General features: G+C 44.3%; 2 protein-coding genes across 4 annotated transcripts in view; one reads left to right on the top strand and one right to left on the bottom strand.

Moving 5' to 3' along the window:
* Positions 1–25,493, top strand: part of COG5 (component of oligomeric golgi complex 5) — a 412,214-nt gene that overhangs the window by 102,358 nt on the left and 284,363 nt on the right. The window lies entirely within an intron of this gene.
* Positions 1,376–2,765, bottom strand: GPR22 (G protein-coupled receptor 22). Its single transcript, XM_044280202.1, is given in 2 exon segments — positions 1,376–2,479; positions 2,481–2,765. Coding segments are annotated over 2 exon segments (1,302 nt in total). The 5' UTR covers positions 2,745–2,765; the 3' UTR covers positions 1,376–1,441.

The following is a 25,493-nucleotide window of genomic DNA, read 5'->3' as shown; positions in this document are numbered from 1 at the left end:
TGTAGCTGCAGCCCTGTAGTGTAGATCCTATAGATCTGTCATGTACTCAGCAGCGTTTGTGCTGTTTCTTTTATTCATACTAGAATACATTTTATCCTTTGCATAAGGAACCTGTTACACATGAAAATTAGAATATTAGAGCAGCGTGGGGCAAAAGCTTAATGCCATCTTTTCTCACTCTCTCTGCTGTTTGGCATATGACTCGTTATTAGCCAGTTTATTAGGCTGAGTTTACATATTGGTGCCTCGGTGTGGCCGAAACTGCACGGACATGTAGACTGGTGCGGTTTTCTAATTGAATGATTGGAAATATCTGTGCATAAACTACTCTTTAGCTTAAAGACCGCATGGCTAACTTCAGTTAGCACTAATCGACTTGCAAACTACGCAAATTCGTATGGTTGCTCTAGTTTAGGTTGAATCACAGAAGCAAAGTTTAAACGCTTCCATATAGTTGGGGTGTCTATCTTTGAAGGAGTCAGACATTGATGGCATATTGCTAGGGACCTGCTATCTTGAACAGAGAACAGCCATGTATGCACGGCCACCCTCCATTCAACGCTATGGGAGTTCCAAAAGAAAATAGCTGACCACTAGCTTGGCTCTTTCTGGCAGTCTTATAGCTGTGAATGGAGAGATGGCTGCAGTTGCGTGGTGCACCCTCCATTCATTGCTATGGGACTTCCGAAAACATTCGAGCATGCTCACTTGTCTGTTTTCAGAACTCCCATAGCGATGAATGGATAGCATGATGCACATGCGCGTTGTGCTGTCCTTCATTTCAGGGTCCGCTATGTGACATTGATGCCATATCCTAGAGCTATGCCATCAATGTCTCAGATGGGCCAACCCGTTTTATGATCTTTTTGTAATATGATGTTACACGTTCTTTATTAGTTAAATTGTTTTGATGATGGAAAGTTCTGACTTAATTAGTAAAAGCTTCCTGGGGAACACTAAGTAAATTGGTTGGAATCATAGTCCACTGTATGCTTTAATTATTTATATTTTTTAATACAGATTTTTTGCATTTCGAAGGTGTTAGAAACCTAACTGAGCAAATTCCAGCAGTCAGATTGGCTTTGTGCCAAAAATATTCCTTTTCGGAATTATTTTTGAAGGTAATCCAAATGATTTTTTTTTTCTGCAAGCTCCTTACTTTTTAAAAGATATATTTACTGTATAATTTTCTTTTTTTCTTAAAAAATCTGATACACATGAATGTGAACAAAATACTGACAAAGTATACACGGTACTTGAATAGACTGCCATGCCCAATAAACTATAGATAGTGAGGAAACTGAACACCTAGCCCAAGTACAATGTATTTAAAATATACAGTGTAGTTATCCATGTAAAAATAAATAAAAAAATGTTGGCCGTGTAATTTATTTTCATATTCCTACCTTCCTTTGAATAGAAAAAAAACAGAAACCTAAACCTAGTCAGTGACAGCCTGAGGTGCCAAACATTTTTGTCTGGCTTCATTGTCATCAGTTGTTAACTGTTTACTCCTTTTGGGTTCTATCCATGAGTTATGGATCACTGCATTGTTAGGCATGGGATCAGCTTCCACAATTGAAACAACCCTTTTTTTCATTTTGCTCTTTAAAACTTTTTGGAATTTTTGCCTTGTAAATGCATACAACAGAGGGTGGAAGATGGTTGTTCCATATGCCATGACTAAAAAGCACAGTCTGAGTTTAACTAAAAGGTCGTTTGGGCCAAGACATAAAATAGTTGTATTCAATAGAGAAATAGGCGTCCAACAAAACAGAAAGGTCGAAATGATGAGCAGAGACATCTTGAAGACCCTTTTTTGCCTTTCCCGTCTCTCCCTGTGCCTCTTTACGGCTCGACGTAGGGCAATAATAACTGATACAGAAGTCCTGACACCAAGCACCACATTTCGACCGCCGCTGCTTTGCGATACATCCGTCGTCTCATGCTGTGTGGCCAGAGAAATAGTTTTTTTCTTTCGTATTTTCTTCTTTTGCCCTGTTGAGAACCTCGTGCCTATCCGAATGTTGAGGGCTTGAAGGATTTTGCTATACGTGATCAGCATCACCACTATAGTGAAAAAGAAGATGGGAATTTGAACCAGAAGGTGATAATACATCCCAAGTTCAGTGTGATATTCGTTGGTGCTAACGCACAGCAGGGTTTTGTTCTCCCACTTGTTTTCACTTTGAAAGCTGAAAAAGCTGACTTCAATAAATGGAATCAGAAAAGAAAAGAAAGATACTATCCATGTTGAGGTCATCAATATAACTGCTCGGCCCATGGTCAGGATACGATTGGCAGGTTTGACCGAAATGTCATACCGATCCAGAGTGATGGCAAAGACGTTAACAGCGGTGGAAACGCTGGCAAATGAGACGCACGCTTCATGGAAGCAGCAGATGAGTGCACTATTGCTCTCCAGTGGCAGTAGTAGGATTACAATAGTTAGAGGAATACATCCCACACATATTATCACAGTCAAGAACATGGAGGTTCATGGTAACAATGTTGCTTACAGAGTTGATAAGGTTGGACTTCATGCAGTAAAGAACCAGTACGGTAAGGTTGCTTCCAAGGCCCAGAACAATTTCCAGCATGAGGAAACAAGTAAGGGAGATTTGGAAGCTAAGCGGGTATGGCAGCGGTCTATACATGTTGCTGCTGACGTCAGTAATCTCATCTCGGACTGTTAGATTTGCTTCAGACTGCATGTTGGTTGCCAGCATGAAGGTGAAAAACATCCTTTTGAATTAGGTGGCATGAGTCCTGTAAAAAGGCAAAAAATATCACATTTAGTTTTTTTTCTTGAATTGCTGTTAAATACTTCTTAATCCTAAGGCAAAATCATTACTAATTTAAAGGGAATCTGTCACCAGTGACCTCCCTATCTATTTGCATATGCACATAGTTGTGGTTCACCTGATGAAAACACTGGATTCCTTTAGTTGACCCGAGGCTCCGTTCCCGAGTTATGACGCAAATTAGATGTTTGGTGCAATGGGGACGTCTCCGTTGTTCCTGTTGCTTCTGAGCTCCGCTTTTTTGTAACCAGTCCCTCTCTGGACCCTTTCAAGTCAATGGGACCACATCTGCAAACCGTATGCACAAGGCCGGTGCCCGTGCATTGCGGATGGCACAGGGTCCTTACACTCATGTGCCCTCACTCAGGAATAGAGCCTCAAATCAACAAGAGAAAAACAGCGTTTTAATCATCTGAACCACAACTATGTGTCTATGATAACAGATAGGGAGGTCGCTGACAACCTTCCTTTAACATATATTTATCTGAATGGGAGTTTTCCTATAGAAAGTTTGTGACCTATGTTCTTTTATTGTATTATTATTTTTTTTCTTGCTATACACGTGTTATAGTTTGTCATAGCTTTTTTGGTTCAGCTAAAGGTTACACTGCCCTTAAAGAGATTGTCTAAACCTTTACAAGTAATGGCCTCAGAATTACGCCATCACTATCAGATCGGCAGTGATGCCAGAACTATACAGCGCCATCCATTATGTAGTGGATAGAGCTGGGTACTGCAGTGCTGCTCCTATTCACATCAGCACTGAAACAGCGGATGGAGGTGCATTTACAGTGCCCATGCCGCTGCAGAACAGCTGATTGTTGTGGGTGCCGGGCATTGGATACTCTAAAATCAGGTAGTGATAACCTATACTGAGGATAGGCTGTCGGTTGTAAAGGGTTGGGCAACCCCTTTATATCTGCCGTTATGTTTAATCAGTGTGAGACTTAATTACTTAAGCTTTACCAACATTTTAGAACATTTGTGGCTGCTGAGCTCAGCATATTTCGCATGAAGCCAATGCTGTCTCCAATGTAACACGAGCTGAATATTGAAATCAACCTTCTCAGAAAAAAGTACTCTACTCTTTAGCTGCATTTCTAATAATAATGATGTTATAACCATATAATTATATATATATATATATATATATATATATATATATATATATACACACACATATACACTCTTTATTTAGCTCCCACTGATTTGCGGTCTTTGCAAGTCCCTTAATTTATGCAAATGTGCTTTAGTCTGCGCTGTAGTTGCTATAGCAACCAGCAGAAAGTTCTTCCAAGTTTAATGCTGCTAAATGTTTTTTCTGCAATATTGTTACATTTTTCTTCCCAGTCCACCGGTCGCTTTCAGCAAAAGGTTGCTATCATTTTAAATGTCTAATATGTAGAGGGCAGTTCACACTCTCTCTTCTGCTCTGTGCTGTCAAATGGGCAAATAATGGTGATTATTAGGCTACTTTCACGCTCTCATTTTGGCTTTTCGTTTGTAAGATCCATTCAGGGATCAGTTTGCATTCTAAGGCATTCTGAATGGAAAAGGATCCGCTCAGAATGCATCAGTTTGCCTCAGTTCCGTCTCCATTCCGCTTTGGAGGCGGACTACCAAAACGCTGCTTGCAGCATTTTTCTGTCCGTCTAATGAAACTGAGCCAAACGGATCCATCCTGACATACAATGTAAGCCATTGGGAGCGGATCTGTTTTCTCTGACACAATCTGGCACAATAGAAAACGGATCTGCCCTCCATGAACTTTTAATGGTGTTCAAGACGGATCCATCTAGGGTATGTTAAAGATAATACAAACGGATCCGTTCTGAACGGATGCAGACGGTTGTATTACCTGAACGGATCCGTCTATGACTGATCCGCACAAAACGCAAGTGTGAAAGTAGCCTTCGTTTCATGCCCATTCGATGTAAAGCTTTGTGTACATGTCTGTGCAAGGCTTTTTCTTCTCTTTTTCTTGACTTGAGCATCAGCGCTGCACAGTATGTAAGTACTTATTGATTTACACTAATGAAGATTACAAAGCTCCTTTTAGGCACTGCCTTTTTAGTGTACATGTAGCTGGACCTTCGCTTGTGCTTTGTGTATCGTGTTGTGTCTGGCTAAGTTTACAGGGTAGTGATCTGGTTTTGTGCCTCTGTTTGTAGCTGGACTTGTGCTTTGTGCATTGTGTTGTGTTAGGTTTGGTTTACAGGGTAGTGATCTGGTTTTGTGCCTCTGTAGCTGGACCTTCGCTTGTGCCTTGTGCATTGTGTTGTGTCGGGCTCGGTTTACAGGGTAGTGATCTGGTTTTGTATCTGTTTGTAGCTGGACTTGTGCTTTGTGCATTGTGCTGTCTTAGGTTTGGTTTACAGGGTAGTGATCTGGTTTTGTATCTGTTTGTAGCTGGACTTGTGCTTTGTGCATTGTGTTGTGTCTGGCTTGGTTTACAGGGTAGTGATCTGATTTTGTATCTGTTTGTAGCTGGACTTGTGCTTTGTGCATTGTGCTGTCTTAGGTTTGGTTTACAGGGTAGTGATCTGATTTTGTATCTCTGTAGCTGGACTTGTGCTTTGTGCATCGTGTTGTGTTAGGTTTGGTTTACAGGGTAGTGATCTGGTTTTGTAGCTGTTTGTAGCTGGACTTGTGCTTTGTGCATTGTGCTGTCTTAGGTTTGGTTTACAGGGTAGTGATCTGGTTTTGTATCTCTGTAGCTGGACTTGTGCTTTGTGCATCGTGTTGTGTTGGGCTCGGTTTACAGGGCAGTGATCTAGTGTTGTGCCTCTGTAGCTGAACCTTCGCTTGTGCTTTGTGCATCGTGTTGTGTCGGGCTCGGTTTACAGGGTAGTGATCTGGTTTTGTATCTCTGTAGCTGGACTTGTGCTTTGTGTATCGTGTTGTGTCGGGCTCGGTTTACAGGGCAGTGATCTAGTGTTGTGCCTCTGTAGCTGGACCTTCGCTTGTGCTTTGTGCATCGTGTTGTGTCAGTCTCGGTTTACAGGGCAGTGATCTGGTTTTGTGCCTCTGTAGCTGGACCATCGCTTGTGCTTTGTGTATCATGCTGTGTCAGTCTCGGTTTACAGGGCAGTGATCTGGTTTTGTGCCTCTAATGTCATGTCTGTTCCAACAGCATCTTGTCAGTGAGATTCTGCAGAACCTGGTGGGATCAGAACAGATTCACGTAGAGTCACACTGCTGGATGTAAACAGCATTTGCTCAGACTATTCCTTTGCAGAATACCTTAAGATGCTTTCTCCTTTATGTTTATCTTGACATTTTCCTGAGAAATGGAGTAAATGTGATGCATGCTAGCAGTCTAGAATGAGAAATAAGTTTCCCACACATACATATATGTAGTTCTTCAGTAAATGAAACCTGAGCTGAGGCTCATGTTCTGTCTAGAAAAAAAAAAGGTTTTTACTTCTCTTTTATAGGTGTAGCGAAGAGTGTCTGCAGAAGATGGAAAATGTGAGGGCTGCCAGATCTCACGCTGGCCAAAGATAAAGCATCAGCTCTGTGTCACAGACATTACATTTCCTGTGACTCCAGAGAACATGTTGAGAGAAGGAGAGTTAATTAAGTAAATGTATGGTATCTGTAAATCTAACTTGCAGTTGTGAGTTGGGCTGCCTAGAGCTATCTACCAGGCAACCGTGCTTCTAGGCAGTGAAGACGTGTGGCAGAGCTTGGCTTCATGCTGCTAAACACCTACCTGCTTCCTTCTGCCATAAGGGACCTTTAGTTCACTGAAACATCTTTTTTAGAGATTGAAACATGATGTCATTGTCATACTCGCAGTTGGCTGTAAAGATCTTCAGCAGCGCTGTTTTTCAGCAGGGATGGAATCTATTTAGAGATGTACTGGAGCTCGCCAAATGGATATCAACTGACTGATGTTTAGTTATCCCGGCTGCTCGTGTTTTTTTTACCCTACCATCATGGATGGAAGGCTGAAACTTTCTTTACACAATGGTGAGCGGCTTTATTGGTTGCGATATGTAACGTAAGGGGAAATCAAATGTATGCACGTTAATACATTATACACCAGTGCCGAGTAATCAACTGCACGTATAAACCTACTGCCTTACTCTTAAAGGGGCCTATCCACAGGATCAGTGATAAGGGTCGGGGGGGGGCACACCAATGGTTCCAACCCACCTGCTCCTTCTCTCTGCATGACCACAGTACAGAGGAGTTTGAATGGAGTGGTGGTCACCTATGCGCTATGTCACTCCATTCAATCTCTATGAGTTTGACCAAACACAGCTAAATACAGCGTTTGGCTGCGTCTGTTGGCCCTATATAAAAGCAGTTGTTCACCGAGGAGCAATGTTAGGCTCGGGATACCTATTCTAGTGATTGGTGAAGCTTCCATTGAGCAGACATTTACGGTCTACCCCATGGATAGGTGACAAATGCTTTTCATGGGATAAACCCTTTAAAAGAGAATTCTCACTTACTAAGAATGCAGACCTCAATTCAGCTTTGGAAGAAAAATTATCAAACTTAATCTTATGTAACTGCAAAATGGCATCCTAGGTGTGCTGGTTAATAATTGATGGGTACCATGTTAGTGTAAAGCCATGAACATCTTTTTCCCAAATAGATCTCTATTGTCAGTTCCCGGTTCTAGTATCTACTCTTCAGTTACAAGAACTATTTTACAGTATGTGAGTTGCTCACCATTATGTTCTCACGCAGACACACCTGCAAAGAATGAGTCTGGAAGGTGACAATCTTCCCCGAGTGCTACTCTCCTTGGTGTATTGAGTGCCTCAAAGTTCCCTCCATGGCCTCGGCTAATCCCTTAGGCTCTTCTGGAATCATACATTATCAGTAAAGTCCATACTGCACTTGTGAGGATGAGATACCACTCATTTCACTTTTCATTGTTTTTGTGTCGTAGGACTGGTTATCATATCTATATGGCCTTCAAAAGAAAAGAAAACACAGTTATATTGCTAACCCACAATACATATGCGGTGTGTGACCAATGGAGGATTTCTGAAACCTCTTTCTCTGTGTGATTGTAATGTTATGGAATGTATGCATATTCACGTAGTCGGACAGATATGAATATAGATAAATAGGCTCATGCATGGTGATCTCATGTGGACTACATAGTACATGCTTTCCATTTACCTGTTTGTCCATGCCACCTTCATACACTGGTCATCATCGGAAGGCTGTGTGTTCCCAGCCTTCTAACAAGTAGTCTACAGCAGACATCCCCTGTACTAATGTCACAATCCTGTGCCAAATGAATTCATCTCTAGTGTAGCTCCTTAAATGATGCATTTATGTATTCATTTGTTTTGTTTTTCTCTCCTCCTTTTGAATATCACCTTGGATGCAATGCAAATAAGTTCTTTCATGTCGGTTCTACTCTTGTCATGACTATGTAAATAAATGGAATAATTACAGGATAATGCAAATGATAATACTCGCAGCAAAAACAAAGCCGCCTCGTACAGACGAGTGCTAGGATGCAAGTGCCACAGCTTTGTGTCTGTTATCTGATGTCTGTGCAGTGACTTTTTTTAGAAATCACATCCGTTATGATGTAAGTGCAGAACCCACATCTCTACCTATCCATTATTGGCAAACCAATAAGTGCCAATACCCTCATGAAATTAAAGACTTGGTACATTTCCCCCAAAATCGATTTAGAAATGAAAGCTTTTACGCAGAGAGCCAATGCAAAACTCTGCGCCATGTGAAAAGTGGCTCTTACCTGTGCCAAAGATGACAGATCCTTTGCGAGTCCCCTTCAATTGCAATTGCCTCATCTTGGTCACTTGTAGGCTGAATACGCAGGAAGCCAGGTGCTACATATCTCTTCAGAAAATGACCTCAATGAAACGATGTTCTTGTGCTGAGCCATTGTTTCAGCATAATGCTAACGTGCAGAGCATATACTGTTGCTCTCAGGCTGCTGCGGTCAGTCTTCCCACTGTGAAATCAATAAGCATCTGAAAATACATGATGAAAGTCATTTAACATACTGAAGGCTGCAGCTCTCGGGAGACACGACTGAGCTCCTGTGTTTTTTAGAGGAGCAGCGGTGTTGCTTGTTAGGGCTGCTTTAGCAGAATGACAGCTTCTTCTGTGCTTCCCTTCACTGCAGAGAGATGCAGTGCATCCACTCCTTTTCATTGGCCAGATCTGCTCCGCTTTGGGACAGCACTGCATTTTTAAAATTCTCCTCAAGAACCTGTTCTCTAGCCCTCAGTCTGAGACATTGTTTTTGTAATGTTTTGATTTTGAGTAGGTTTTGTTTGTTTGTTTTTTTGTTGGCTTTACTTTATTTATTTATTATTATTATTTTTTTAAACAAGCATCCCAATTTACCTTCCATACATTTCTCTATGAAGTGACATAAGTCAGCAGGTGGAAGATACAGTTGTGTACGCGTTTCAGGTAAGGGTGACTTTGGTCACAGAGTAGTATTCGATTGTGTCTTTAGGAATTGTGGCACATAGAATGAGAACATCACTTCTGTGTTATTTAAATGCATTGTAGGTTTGTGTAAACTTTGCTCATGTCGTAAAATGAGCCATTGTCAGCACAAAAATCATTCTCAGGAATGTCCTTAATGCTGGAAAACAACATTACTAGAATAGATGGATACATAGACCCCAGGAGGTTAAGAGTTAGTCTTGTGAAGCAATTGGTTCACATCAGATTGAAATATTGATCTGCTCACAAGCTGCTCAATCTTTCCAGTGAATACTGGAGCTTAAAGGGGTATTCCAGCCAAAAGCAATTATCACCTATCCTCTGGACAAATGATGGCTGGCCAATTGTTGGGGGTCAGACTGCTAGGATGACACCAATCGCCGCTCTCTTAGTTTGCAAGAGCAGCTATGGGGAAGATCCTCCTTTTCAGTCTTTTTTAAAATTATTTTAGTGTAGGGGCTCTCAAGATAATGAAGACCCTAGATCCGGATGCAAGCTTGTGTACTTTGTCCAAAATGGGACGTTCTTAGAAGGTGCTGGGCATCCTGTCTGATCCAGTGGTGGCATGACCTATAGGCTGTTAGCCAACATGGTGCACCATATGTATCTGTGTGACTGGCACCTTATAGCAGCCTTGCGTGTGTACATATAGAATACTAAGCATTCACCCCACCTCGTGATTGATAGATATGTGTGTAGATGTTCATCAGTATTTTAACCTGTTTGTCCTATCTCATATAACATTGTGGCTTCTCTGCATCCTGCAGTGATCTTTTAGCCCGGCCTTGTGTCAGTAAGTGTGTGTCAAGTGAAGGAGGTCATCATTTGGTTTAAAGAGTCCCTGTATTTCCACATGGTTTAATTTTATTTATTAGAGAATGGTGTAAATAGCAAATTTCTAAATCACTTCATTTAACAATAGGCCTTCATCCACCTGAAAAAAAAAAAAGCTGTAAAGTCATGGCCACCTAACTTGCAGTCCACCGCCTGTTGTCAAGCAAAATCCATCCCTACTAAGGGTACTTTCACACTAGTGTTTTTCTTTTCCGGCATAGAGTTTCCGTCCTAGGGGCTCAATACCGGAAAAGAACTGATCAGTTTTATCCTAATGCATTCTGAATGGAGAGCGATCCATTCAAGATGTCTTCAGTTCAGCCTTTTTGACTGATCAGGACGGAGATAATACCGCAGCATGCTACGGTTTTATCTCCGGCCAAAAAAACTAGGAATCTATTAGTGACTGATCCGGCATTTCAATGCATTTGTAAGACGGATCAGGATCCTGATCAGTCTTACAAATGCCATCAGTTGGCATACGTTTAGCCAGATGACTGCCGCAAGTGTAAAAAGTAGCCTAACCGAGACTCAGAAGACGGTTCCCAGGAAATGGGGTCGTGTCAGAGCTAGCTGAGCTCCTGAGCCTGATAAAAGAACTGCTTCTACACTGCTTCTTAACATCACAGGAGCCTCCTGCTTTTCTGTTAGTGAGATTTCCCTCTCCTTAACTGTTTTGTGAGCTCCAGAGCTGAAAACAAAGATAGTGGGAAGTAAGGGGAAGTACGTCACAGCAGTACAGTGCTGGCAGAATCCACAGAAGGGAGACGCCCCTGCTTCTGAGTGAATGCATCTAATTGTGCAGCTGAAACAAGGAATAATGTGGCTGAAAAAGACTTTAGGGAAGCCCAAAAACACTTCACCATTATGACTTTACAAAGAAGCACAGCCATTATGCACAAACTATAGAAATGGCCAAATCAACAATTTGGCACATTCTTAAAGGGCATCTGTTAGCAGGTTTGTACCTTTAAAACTGGCTGACCTGTTGGCAGCCAAAGGCATCTGTGTTGGTGCCATGTTCATATGTGCCCGCATTGCTGAGAAAAATGATGTTTTAATATATGCAAATGAGCCTCTAAGAGCAACAGGGGCGTTGCCATTACACCTAGAGGCTCTTCTTTTTCTGTAACTGACGGACTCTCCCCAGATGGCAGATGTAGGGGAACATAAAGATCCTTTTGTTCTCTGGGAGATAACAATTTGCCAGAGGTGTCTGGCATTAGTATTTTTCTTCTATTCTCCCTATTTGAGAAATATCCCTTGATAACCTCTAGCCAAGTCAGTCACTCTTTCAAGGAGGTGGCTATATCAGTGTTAGTCTACAGTCAAGATGTCTTCATGAATGTCAGTAGAGAGGATTTATCTCAAGATGCAGACCAGATCAAAAGCAAAAATGTCAACATGCTTCGTTAGATGGAAACCAGACCATTTCTTGAACATCCTGGGCCCATGGATCAGTACCCAAACAGCCATAGCATCATTGTCTTTGTAACAAATGGAATTTCAATGTCCGAATGGCGTTTCAACCTGCACCAAGAAGAAATATCACTGAGTGGATGAAGAAAATGCAAGAGCCTCTGTAGAACATGTAACACCTTTATTGTTGGCTCTCTATGTGATGTGTGATGTCATTTTCTTGTTTTCTTTATTACTTGAAAATGCAAACTAAAAACTATTTAAAAATTACCTAGAACAGAAAGGTCAGATTAGACTTTGCTAGAAAACATCTTGTTCTGTAACAGAATTCTTTGGATTGAGGAAACCAAGATGAACTTGTACCAGAATGATTGCATGGGCACATCATTTATCATACATGGTGGATTCAGTGTTATGGCATGGGCATGTATGGCTGCCAGTGAAACTGGGTCACTGGTGTTTATTGATGATGTGATTGTGGATAGATTTAGTTCAGATTCAATTGCTGCAAGACTGATATAATTATATAACTGATATAATGGCATAACAGGACACGTAGATTATGACCCAGAACATATGATGAAGGTGGTACCCATCAAATCCCAGAAATTGAATATTCTTTAATGGTCGAGTCAGTCATGAGACCTCAGGCGGTCATTGACCGCAAAGGTTTTGCATCTAAGCAAGCAAATCTTTTTGTTGATAATTAGGTTGATTTGTCCAATTACTTTTGAAGATGTGAAAATGGATGGTCAATGTAAAAACAATTATTACTTTCGAATAATTTTGTTAAACCTTTTGAACTAAAGCTGAATGTCTACATTTCAAACACATCTTGATAGCTTTATTTCAGATCCATCATGTGGTGTACTGTACAAAGGCTAAATCATAAAAATTGTGACGAAGATCAGATGTCCAAGGTCAAGTTTAGATTAAGCCACTTTCACAGTATTTTGGTCAGTATTACGAAGTCAAAACTACCGATGGAGCAGTTTCTAAAGGCCCCTTTACATGGGCTGAACAAACAGGCAGTTACTAGGAACAAACTATTTGTTCCCAATAATTTCCTGCTTGTTTGAGGAGTTGGAGGCTGTATTTACATGCAGCAATTCCACTGTATGGGGTCGAATGACTGTTACAGTGACTCATACAGTTTCATTGAAATGATTTTGATGTCTGCGTCAATGATGCTTTCACCCAAAGAACAAACGAGAATACTCCTTCCTGATAATTGCCTTGTTGTCGGCGTGTGACGGGGCCTTAACTTGACTGTGATATCACAGGGTGATGTGATATGTCACAAAAAACATGTAAAAAGTAAAAAAAAAAAATAAGTTTCTTAACTTTATTTAATGTGTCAAGATTACTACATTGGTATGAACAGATTTAGAGAACAGTAGACTTATAAATCTTCCCATTCACATTTTCTCAGTTTAAGTTCTACTTTTGGCTTTGGTTTACAAATATTAAAATGAAGTACAGTCTTGTGAAAGTAGCTTTTGTTTGTATTCGTACTGTGCAGATCATGTATTTCTTGCCAAAATAGGATTTATCATCCTCTGAAAAAATAAAATTAAAAAAATCAAAGCTTTCCCCATAGGAGTATACACCATCAATGATTGTTCGGTAGCGGTATGATGCTCGGAACTTCTACAATATGAAGGGGCTGCATGGTCCTGTCATTGTTTGATGAGAGTTCGTCTATACTAAAGTCTAGTTCTGCGCTCACCCCAATCCGTGTATACTCCCGGAAAACTGCCTTTAATGTATTTACAGTATATTCTTAAAAACTCACTATCCAATTATATATTCCATAAAAATCTCAAAGCAGTTTTGTACATCTACTGTGCACTAAAAGGAATAGTGATGACAGAATCTAGACTACAATAAGGCGGTGTTCACATCTGCATTGTAAAGTGGATACCAAAATGCTGTGCAGGATCCCTCAACATGAAAGTCATCGGCGGATCCTTATGCACCCTGTTGACTTATGATGGAGTCTGTTGTTTTACAGGGCATCTGTCAGCAGTTTTGTGCACTTGGCAGTAGGGTTATTGCGGGTATCGAAATTTCGATACCCAATCGATACTTTTGTTTTCCATTTTTTCAATACTGGGCTGCACTGCTGCGAAGTCTAGTATCACAGAACATGAGCGAGCTGCTGTCAGCCTGCTCATGTTCCCTCAGCAGCACAGGGGAGAGGGAAGCAGTCTCTCCCTCCCCCTGTGCCGCGCTGACATTAAAGAGAAAGGGGCGGTGGAGGGGCGGGCGCACTGCACCACCAATGATAGGACAACCTTTTTTATGGGTTCGGACTTAGTAAGCGGGACATGTAGAGCGGCACCCAGGGATCTCCCTGCACCTACTATTATTCCTGGGCACCGCTCCGTTCGCCCGCTGTCCCCCAGTTGCAGTCTCCTGCTCCGTATGCTAATTACTACTATCGGAGCAATGCGGAGGAGACATCAGCTTCTGTACTGGGCGTTCCGAGAAGGGAGCTGCATTCAGCGGCAGTTAACCCCTCAGGTGCGGCACCTGAGGGGTTAACTGCCGCTGATTTGCTGCCAGTACCCGCCTCCTGTATTAAAGGTTAATTATCATTGGTGGTGCAGTGCGCCCCCCCCCCCCCCTCTCCCCAGTATTAAAATCATTGGTGACGGTGGCCACTGGGTCCCCTCATGGACCAGACACAGATGCCTTCAGTTGTCAAGCGCACATTCAACAGGTCAGCCAATTTCATAGGTACACATCTGATTTGCCTGAATTGCGGATCCGGCATTTTTCCCCATAGGAATGTATTAGTGCCAGATCCGGCATTCAAAATACCGGAATGCACCCGCACTAAATCCGGTCCCATTCACTTCTATGGGACTGTGCACATGATAGGTGATTTTCACGCATCACTTGTGCGTTACATGAAAATCGCAGCATGCTCTATGTTGTGCGTTTTTCTAGGCCCCATAGAAGTTAATGGGGTTGCGTGAAAATCGCAAGCAAGTGCGGATGCGGTGCGATTTTTCACGCATGGTTGCTAGGATGAAAGTCTATTCACTGTATTATTTTCCCTTATAACATGGTTATAAGGGAAAATAATAGCATTCTTTAATACAGAATGCTTAGTAGAAGGTCAATATAATAAACATTATATACACCCCAATATAATAAACATTGGTGGCGCAATGCGCCCCCCCCCTCAATATAATAAGCATTGGTGACGCAGTGCGCCCCCCCCCTCAATATAATAACCATTGGTGGCGCAGTGCGCCCCCCCCCCCTCATTATAATAAACATTGGTTGCGCAGTGGGCAATGCCAATGAGGGTTAAAAAATAAAAAAATCATTAACTCACCTCCTCCAATTGATCTTCTCCTGTTCTTTCTTCAGGACCTGTGGTGACATCACTGTGCTCATCACAGGATCCATAACTATGGTAATGGACCACGTGATGAGCTCAGTGACGTCACCACAGGTCCTGAAGAAAGAACAGGAGACCGGCAGCTACGTGATCAATTGGAGGAGGTGAGTTATAAATTTATTTATTTTTTAACCCTCATTGGCACTTCCCACTGTGCCACCAAAGTTTCTTACACTGTGCCACCAACGTTTCTTATACTGGGGGGGCGCACTGTGCCACCAATGTTTCTTATACTGGGGGGGTGCACTGTGCCACCAATGTTTCTTATACTGGGGGGGTGCACTGTGCCACCAATGTTTCTTATACTGGGGGGGCGCACTGTGCCACCAATGTTTCTTATACTGGGGGGGCGCACTGTGCCACCAACGTTTCTTATACTGGGGGGCGCACTGTGCCACCAACGTTTCTTATTCTGAGGGGGGCGCACTGTGCCACCAATGTTTATTATACTGGGGGGGCGCACTGACCTGTTAATACAAATACAGGAGGCGGGTGCCGGAATCAAATAGCCGGCACCCGACCTCTGACAGGGAGCTGCGATCAGTGGAAGTTAACCCCTCAGGTACCGCATCTGAAGGGTTAACTCAACTTAGAATTTACAAATGGCGACAAGACTAAAAAGTCTTGTCGCCATTTGTAAATTCTAAGTCCCATTGGCGACCATTTTGGTCGCCATTTGGAGCCCTGATGGGCTGATTTTAATTAGCTCTCCCTCACCCACTGGAAGCCTTTTGGCACCAGGAGAGGTATAGGGTGGACTCTCATTGCATTCGTTGGGGGCCATCTGGCACCAGGAGACGTGTGGAGTGGGCTCTGCATGCATGTTGGTACCTGCATTCCCTGGATTTAATGGAGGCCATTTTGGCACCAAAAATGAAGGTGGGCCCAGCATGCATGTGGATCCTACACTCCCTGAATTCTACGGTAGCCGTCATGGCACATAACAGGTAGAATTTAGTGTTAGGTTCCCGTCTTACAGAGATCGCCTTGACGTGTGGCAGACGGGCCCAAATCATTTCGTACAAAATGTATTTGCCAAGAATCATAAACTTATTTAATAAGCTTAGCATTAGAATTAGAATACTTTTTTGTACTTCATTTGGTTTGTAGAGTGCTGTTGCATTGTATTTGTTTTCAGCCATAGCAACATGCACCTGCACATTGGGATGTGCTGACTGACCCCTTTTTTTTCTTCACACCTCATCGGTTTGGCTGGTAGGGTATAAAACGACTCATTTGCCACAAACTCGAATCCACTGTGGCAGATCTGCAGTGTTTCCGTCCTGTGTGGACATACCCTGGGAAACACTTTAAGGAATATCACCACCAAAGTTGGACGCGGTACTGTTCACTGCAGTATTATTTTTCAGTGATAAAACGTAGTGGAGGACATTTGATAAATCACACTTGGGGGGTCTGCTATGTAACATCTGGCTTTTGCAGTAAAAAGGATTTTAAAAAAAAGTAATAACACAAAAAAAAATTATAATAAAAATAATACATTCCTGTACGTTTCTTGTCCAGTATGACCACTAAAGCGTTCAGAAAGCTGTCATAATGTCTTTACTATAATCCGGAAACTTTTCTTCTCAAGTTGTGCTGCATTTGTTACTTTCCATGTTACGTTTGTAGAGTAGACTGTGCGTGTTAAGAATTCTCTGCATGCTTCTAAATATTATTCTGCTCATCTGGCAAGAGCTCCATAAGAACAAGTAAACTGTTAGTACTGTAGAGTTTAAAGAAGCAGAATCCTAGCATGTGGTGAAAGCAATATTTAGAAAGAGTCCGTATTTCGGTATCACAGCTGACTGACTGACAGTTCATGAATTTTTGTGTTTGTAATCCACAATAAAATTGCTCTTTATTACATCCTTCTGGCGCCCAAAGTCTTACTCGGAATCGTCAGTGTTTTGTATGTCTAAGCGGGCCTGTTCAATGTGTACTACAGAAATGAAAATGGAAGAGTGTATAGATTTGAAGTCCAGTTGGGAAATGGAATAATCAAGCAAATGTTTTCCAGTAGTGTGATACTGTATATTGTCTCATAAATGTGTCAGTGGGTTGTATGAAAAACTGCTGCGAATCAAATCTTTTTCTCAGGAATTAAAAGCATTTTACAATTTCATATAGTTTTAAAATACCTCACCCCCACCCCGCGGGACCTGTAAGAAAAGTATACTTACCTGCTCGTCGATGCTCTGTTTCAGCTCCCTGGGTCCACCGCCATCTTTACTGCACTTTGTTTCCCACATATAAGCTTCTAGGATGGTTGGAGTCATGTGCGCCACTGCAGACCACAAAACTGGACACATTAGGTGAAAGTTCAGAGAGGAAGTAAAAAAACAAAAACGTAGGACGTCAAGTATGTAACAGCAATATCTAGATAAAGGAATATTAAAAAAAAAATTTAAAAAATGATTCCGATTTAAATGTGTTAAAAGTTGCGCATGATCTAAAAGGGTAAATTAATATTCCGTTATAAAAGGTGGTTGCACGCAGTTTTTTATTTTTTTATTATTATGCCACTTTTTTTTTTTTTTTTTTTCTGGGCATGAAGAATTGGAACCAGTAGGAAGGATCCTACCCATCCCCCCAACCCCAGTGCATTTATTATTGATCTGTATCATAGTTTGTTCAAATTAGATTGAACAAATGTATGTATTTTTTGACTTCATGAATTCTACAGTGTGTGCATAACCCCTAAGCAGTACAGTCTAAAATGCTGCATATAACTCAATTAAAGGGGTATTGTGGTTTTTTAGATCGGCACCCGGCAACCCCAAGCAATTAGCATTTTCGTCAAACTTTAGCATGTGAAACAAACAAGTGGATTGAGCCAGAAGCAGAAAGCTTAGTCCATTGTATAGGGGTCGTGTTGGCTTACTGCAGTTTAGCTCCCATTCAAGTGGTATTGATGACATAGCCTGTGGATAAGCAATCAATTAAACGGTAACGGCAGCATCTACAGGTATTCCTTTATTAGATGTACTTCAACGAATGTGTACACAGAAAGCCAAAATGCTAAGTTTTGGCTACATAGTAGCCTTTGGCAAGCATGATAACAAATGATACTCCTGTATCTTATATAGTGTACAAAACTCTGAGTCTTAATGTATCATATTAATCACAGTTGTATTTGATTAAAAACTCTGTGTTACCTTGTGGGGGGCGGCACCTGAGATCCATATTCGCGTCTTAAAAACTTCACTGCGCATGTCCGTGATGTCATCAAACGCTGCCCAAATCCCAAGCAGCGCATGATAACCACATGACCACATGATGTAGGTTCTGTGTTCCCACATAGTGAAGCTGCGCAAGCATACAGGTAGTGTGGACAGTAGTTTTTGACTTGTACTTTGTTGTGTTCACAAGCAGTGTAACCCTGCCACATATCTAGTCCTACACTCATTTTCTCATGCAGAGTTGTCATGGAACCATGAACCAGACGTACAACAAGAGATAAGTGGAAATAAGAAGGCTTTATTGAAAATCAAGCTGTCAGGCAAAAGTCCAAACGGATGGCTAAACCGAAGCAGGGTCTTGCGAAGCCAGAGGTCAGGAACCAGAAGGGTAGTCAGACGAAGCCTGGATCAGGAACCAGCAGGGTAGTCAGACGAAGCCAGGATCAGGAACCAGAAGCAGCAGCAGTCTTAGAAGCATGTGAACACAGGAGGACCAAGCAAGGAACTGAGGCCACAGACCTCCTATATATATGAGCTAGGCATCCAGCTCCTCCCAGTGGGAAGGAGAAGCCGCAGGGTGGGAGGCTACAAGAAACCCAGAAACCAAGATGGCCGCCAGCACATGTCAAACGAAGGAGAACAGCAAGAAGGTAAGACCATGACAGTACCTCCCCCTCAAGGGCCCCTCCTCCGCGGAGTAAAGAACGGTTTCTGAGGGAAGCATGCGTGGAAGGCTCGGAGCAAGGCAGGAGCATGGACATCTGCGGAGGGAACCCAGGAACGCTCCTCTGGACCATAACCACGCCAATGGACCAAAAACTGCACCCAACCGCGGACCAGGCGTGAGTCCAGGATATTGCTCACCTCATACTCCTCACGATTGCCCACTTGGACCGGACGAGGCCGAGGAAGTGAAACGATTACACACCAGTGGCTTCAACAGGGAGACATGAAACACGTTGGAGATCCGCATGCCAGGAGGAAGCGCAAGGGCATAGGCTACCGGGTTTACCCTGCGAAGCACTCGGAAGGGACCCACAAAACTAGGCGCCAGCTTGGGAGTGGGCACTCGAAGGTTGAGGTTGCGGGTGGACAACCATACGCGGTCTCCGACCTGGTAGGAAGGAGCGGGCGCTCGTCTGCGATCAGCCTGGAGTCTCTGGCGCCGCGCAGAGACCTCAAGGGACCTCTGGATCTGTACCCAAGAAGCACGTAGGACGGAAAGGTGATCCTCCACAGCCGGAATATCCTGGAGAGAGAATACCTCCGGTAACACGGCAGGTTGGAACCCATAATTGGCCATGAAGGGAGACGTCCCAGAGGAAGAGTTCACCGCCGTGTTCCTGGCAAACTCAGCCCAAGGCAGGAGGTCAACCCAATTGTCTTGGTGATCGGAGACATAGCAACGAAGGAATTGCTCCAAGGCCTGATTGGATCGTTCTGCGGCCCCATTGGACTGAGGGTGGTAGGCCGAGGAGAAAGAGAGATGAATCCCCAACTGGGAGCAAAAGGCGCGCCAGAACCTGGACACAAACTGACTCCCCCGATCCGACACAATCTCCTTGGGCAAACCGTGCAACCGGAAGACCTCCCTGGCAAAAATCGTGGCCAACTCTTGTGCAGAGGGTAACTTCTTGAGAGGAACACAGTGGCACATCTTGGAAAACCGATCCACAATCATGAGAATGACCGTATGGCCTCGGGATGCAGGGAGGTCCACAATGAAATCCATCCCCAGGTGTGACCATGGACGCTCCCCGGTGGCTATGGGTTGCAAAAGACCCAACGGAAGGTGCCGAGGGGACTTACTCTGGGCACAAACGGAGCATGCCGCTACATATGCGGCGATGTCGGAACGTAGAGAAGGCCACCAGAACAGACGTGAAACAGCCCAGGACAGCTGATTCTTTCCAGGATGCCCCGCGGCCTTGGAGTTATGGTAGGTTCGCAACAACCGAGTGCGCAACTCCTCAGGCACAAAACATCTGCCGTTGGGTCTCCCAGAGGGAGCACCAGATTGAGCCGCCAAAATCTGCTCACCCAGGGGAGAGGTCAGGCTGGTGCGAATGGCGGCCAGGATCTGATTCGGAGGTATGACCGAAGTCGGAATCGACTCCTCCCCGGACAGCTCGGAGTACTGCCGTGATAAGGCATCCGCTCTGATGTTCTTGGAACCGGGTAGGTAGGAGACCACGTAATTAAAACGTGACAAGAACAGAGCCCATCTGGCCTGACGTGGTGTCAATCTCTTGGCCTCAGAGAGGTAGGTCAGATTCTTGTGGTCCGTCAGGATGAGAACCGGAACCACCGAGCCCTCGAGCAAGTGCCTCCATTCTTTAAGGGCCTGCACGATGGCCAATAACTCCCTGTCACCAATCTGATAGTTGCACTCCGCGGAAGACAGTCTCCGGGAGTAAAACCCACAAGGAAGCAGAGGACCCTCTGGTGTTCTACGCTGAGACAGAAGGGCGCCTACTCCCGTCTCAGACGCGTCCACCTCGAGGACAAAAGGCAACCCAGGGTTGGGATGCGACAGAATCGGAGCCGACACAAAGGCGGACTTTAGAGCCTCAAAAGCTCGGATGGCCTCGAGCGGCCAGACCTGGGGATTACTGCCCTTCCTGGTCAGATCCGTGAGAGGCTTGGCTAGCATGGAAAAGTCCCTGATGAACTTCCGATAATAATTGGCGAAGCCCAAAAAGCGCTGCAGGGCACGAAGACCACTGGGCTGGGGCCACTGTAAGACAGCCGAAACCTTCTCAGGATCCATGGAGAACCCCTCAGCGGAAATGATGTAACCTAAGAAGGTTACCTGGGATCGGTGAAATTCGCATTTCTCAAGCTTACCGAACAGCTTGTTCTCTCGCAACCGTTGCAACACTCGTCTGACATCCAGAATGTGGGCCTCCATGGATTCAGAATATACCAAGATGTCATCCAAATAGACCACCACACACTGCTGCAACAGGTCACGGAAAACATCGTTGATGAATTCCTGGAAGACTGCGGGCGCATTGCACAACCCAAAGGGCATAACCAAGGATTCATGATGACCGGTCCTGGTGTTAAACGCGGTCTTCCACTCATCGCCCGCCTTGATCGTTACCAGGTTATATGCCGCCCTCAGGTCGAGTTTGGTAAAGACCGTGGCCCCTTTGAGGCGATCGAACAGCTCGGAAATCAAGGGTATCGGGTAAGCGTTCTTGATCGTGATGCGATTGAGACCCCTGTAATCGATGCAAGGCCTCACACCGCCCTTCTTTTTCACAAAGAAAAATCCAGCCCCTGCCGGGGACGAGGATTTGCGAATGTGTCCGCGTGAAAGCGCCTCCCTCACGTACTCCTCCATGGCCTCATTCTCCGCTACCGACAGTGGATAGACCTTGCCACGAGGAGGAACGGCACCAGATTGTAACTCTATGGCACAATCGTATGGGCGGTGCGGAGGTAGGGCAACCGCACGCACCTTATCGAATACATCCCGGTACTCCTCGTATTCAGGAGGCAACAGAGAGTCCGAGGAAGTACACAGCAACTTGACAGACCCATGGATGCAACTAGCCCCACACTGCGGTGACCACGAGAGGATCTCGGCCGATCTCCAATCGAAAGTCGGATTATGCTTCTGGAGCCAGGGGTACCCCAAGACCACCGAGTAGTGTGGAGACGAAATAACCTGGAGACAGACCGACTCTCTGTGAACGGCACCAATGGCCATCCCCACTGGAAGGGTCTCATGAGTCACGTGTGGCGGCAGAAGGGGTCTGCCGTCTATCGCCTCAAGAGCCAGTGGGGAACCTCGAGGCTGCAGAGGAATGGAATTGGCGGCAGCGAACCCACTATCAATGAACAAACCACCAGCACCAGAGTCCACCAACGCCTGGGTCGTCACCGAGCCCCCGACCCAGGAGAGGACAACAGTAATCAGTGGTTTGTCAACACGGGAAACCGGCGACGAGGAGACTCCACCCAAGATCTGCCCCCGACAGGATCTCAGGTGCGAGCGTTTCCCGGACGGTTCGGGCATGCCAACCGAAAATGCCCACCGAGACCACAGTACATGCATCGGCCCTCGCGTCTCCGGAGTACCCTCTCCCCCTCGGACAGGCGAGCAAACCCCAGCTGCATGGGTTCACCCCCAGACAAGTCATCCCCAGGAGGCGTGGGAGGAGAGGGAGGCACGGGTGGGACAGCAAACGTAGGCGCCAATCTGTTAGAAGACCTCCGCAGGCTCTCCTTAAAGGAAGGTCTCTCCCTGAGTCTGGTGTCAATCAAAATCAGGAAAGAAATAAGAGACTCGAGCTCCACTGGTAGGTCCTTAGCTGCAACCTCATCCTTCAAGGCATCCGAGAGACCATGAGAGAAAGCAGCGACCAGAGCCTCATTATTCCAGCCCACCTCTGCTGCCAGGGTACGAAACTCAATGGCGTATTCAGCTACGGATCGTGAACCCTGTCTGATGGACATAAGGAGCTTCGCAGCAGAGGCAGCACGAGCCGGCACATCGAATACCTTCCGAAGAGAAGCAACAAAACCGGAAAACTCGGCAACCACCGGATTGTTGTTCTCCCATAAAGGGCTGGCCCAGGCCAAGGCCTTGTCCGAGAGCAGCGAGATCAAGAAGCCCACCTTTGATCTCTCAGTAGGAAAGGCATGTGGCAGCAACTCGAAATAAATGCCCACCTGGTTAAGGAAACCTCGGCACTGAGTTGGTTCTCCCCCAAAGCGCTGTGGAAGGGGGGCAGAACCGGTCATACCCCGAAACACCGCAGGCACAGCAACAGGTGTCGGGGTAGACTCTGGCGCAACAACCGGAGCGGCAGTAGGAGCGGGCCCAGGAGCGACAACCGACCCATCGGCAACGGAAGCTAAATGAGCCGTGCGTTCAAGCAGGGTTTGCAACGCCACAGCGAACCGACCCAACAGGTGATCCTGCTGATCAAGTCTGGCAACCAGCGTAGGTAGCGAGGATGGCCCTGTACCGTCAGAATTCATGGCTTGGTCCTAATGTCATGGAACCATGAACCAGACGTACAACAAGAGATAAGTGGAAATAAGAAGGCTTTATTGAAAATCAAGCTGTCAGGCAAAAGTCCAAACGGATGGCTAAACCGAAGCAGGGTCTTGCGAAGCCAGAGGTCAGGAACCAGAAGGGTAGTCAGACGAAGCCTGGATCAGGAACCAGCAGGGTAGTCAGACGAAGCCTGGATCAGGAACCAGCAGGGTAGTCAGACGAAGCCAGGATCAGGAACCAGAAGCAGCAGCAGTCTTAGAAGCATGTGAACACAGGAGGACCAAGCAAGGAACTGAAGCCACAGACCTCCTATATATATATGAGCTAGGCATCCAGCTCCTCCCAGTGGGAAGGAGAAGCCGCAGGGTGGGAGGCTACAAGAAACCCAGAAACCAAGATGGCCGCCAGCACATGTCAAACGAAGGAGAACAGCAAGAAGGTAAGACCATGACAAGAGTCTCTTTTGATATTTGCATATGGCCAGTTTCCTGACTTTGATGTCTGTAGATTGACTTTACAGTATTATGTATATACAGTGCTGCCCATAATTATTCATACCCCAGGCAAATTTTGACTTAAAGTTACTTTTATTCAACCAGCAAGTAATTTTTTGAGGGGAAATGACATGGGTGTCTCCCAAAAGATAATAAGACGATGTACAAGAGGCATTATTGTGGAACAAAACCATTTCTCAGCTTTTATTTACATTGGAGCAAAAATACAAGATGTTACGCACTGTGGAAAATCTCAGAGGACGTGGTCGGAATCCAAAACACCTGTGCTGGCCAGGAGGATAGTTAGAGAGATGAAAAAGAATCCAAGGATCACCACCAAGGCCATCCTGGTGAATCTTGGCTCTGCTGGTGGCAATTTCTCAAGGCAGACAATACAACGGACAATGCACACTGCTGGGTTCCACGGATGCAGACCAGGCACACAAAAGCTCGCTTGGCCTTTGCAAAAGCTTATCTGGACAAAGAAGAAGACTTCTGGTCGTCTGTGTTATGGTCAGATGAAGCAAAAATTTACTTGTTTGGTCACAATGATATTTCCTTCATTTGGCGTAAAAAAGGGGAAGCCTTCAACCCAAAGAACACCTTCCCCACTGTCAGACATGGTGGTGGGAACCTAATGCTTTGGGGGTGTTTTTCACAGTAAACGGCACCATGAAAAAAGAGCAATACATGAAGATTCTCAACGACAACATCGGGCAGTCTGCAGAGAAACTTGTCTTTGGACACCAGTGGACATTTCAGCATGACAATGATCCAAAACACACAGCAAAAGTGGTGAAGAAACGGTTAGCAGACAACAACCTTAACGTTTTGGAGTGGCACAGCCAGAGTCCAGACTTGAATCCATTTGAGAATCTGTGGAGGGAGCTAAAGATCAGGGTGATGGCAAGAAGACCCTCCAACCTGAAAGATTTGGAGCTCAATGTTAAAGATGAATGGGCAAAAATACCTATGGAGACATGCAAAAAGCTGGTCTGCAATAATAGGAAGCGTTTGATTGCTGTAATAGCCAATAAAGGCTTTTCTATTGATTATTGAGAAGGGTATGAATAATTTTGGACTGGACACTTTTTTTTTTTGCTCAAATGTAAATTAAAAGCTGAGAATTATTTTCCCCCCACAATAATGCCTATTGTACATCGTCTTATTATCTTTTGGGAGACATCTATGTCATTTCCCGTCAAAAAAATTACTTGCTGGTTGAATAAAAGTAACTTTAAGTCCAAATTTGCCAGGGGTATGAATAATTATGGGCAGTACTGTAAATCATCAGCTTACCTTTATATGGTGTTCCTTAGACTGCCCTACTGTGTTCTCCCTCTCTCTTAACATTAGCCTTTTTCTATGTGGTGTTTTTTTGTGTTCTTTTATTTGACATGTGTAGTTTTCTAGCAATTCTTGGTTGTACTTTCTGCTATTGCTGTTTTTTTAGAGCCCTTGAATGTACCATTTGAACTTCTTGTACTGTATTTGGATTTATTTATCTTGATATTTGCCTCCTCTTGCTAGTATTTGTCTGTAATGGTTTATGCACCAGTATCTGTCTTTAGATGATGGCGTACACCAGTTCTATTTTATTATTCATTTGGTTTCCTACTGCTTTTCTTGAAAATGCTATAAAAAAAAAACTTGATGTAATGCAATGTTCATCCCAATTATGGCAGTGATGGCAAAATAGATGCACATATTCATCTAACAAATATATTTATATAAAGCAGCCAAACCTTGCAAATGCCGAATAGCTACATAAAAGGATGGGGAATCTGTTTGTGTAAGGTTGAATTGGTTGTTCTGCCTCCCTGCCTAGAACATTACTGAAATTTTACTGTGTACAAGAACTCTTACAGC

Source organism: Bufo gargarizans, chromosome 2, assembly GCF_014858855.1.
Source record: "Bufo gargarizans isolate SCDJY-AF-19 chromosome 2, ASM1485885v1, whole genome shotgun sequence".
Lineage (NCBI taxonomy): Eukaryota > Metazoa > Chordata > Amphibia > Anura > Bufonidae > Bufo > Bufo gargarizans.
Note: the sequence above shows the minus strand (reverse complement) of the source record. Positions and strands in the feature narration are given on the sequence as shown.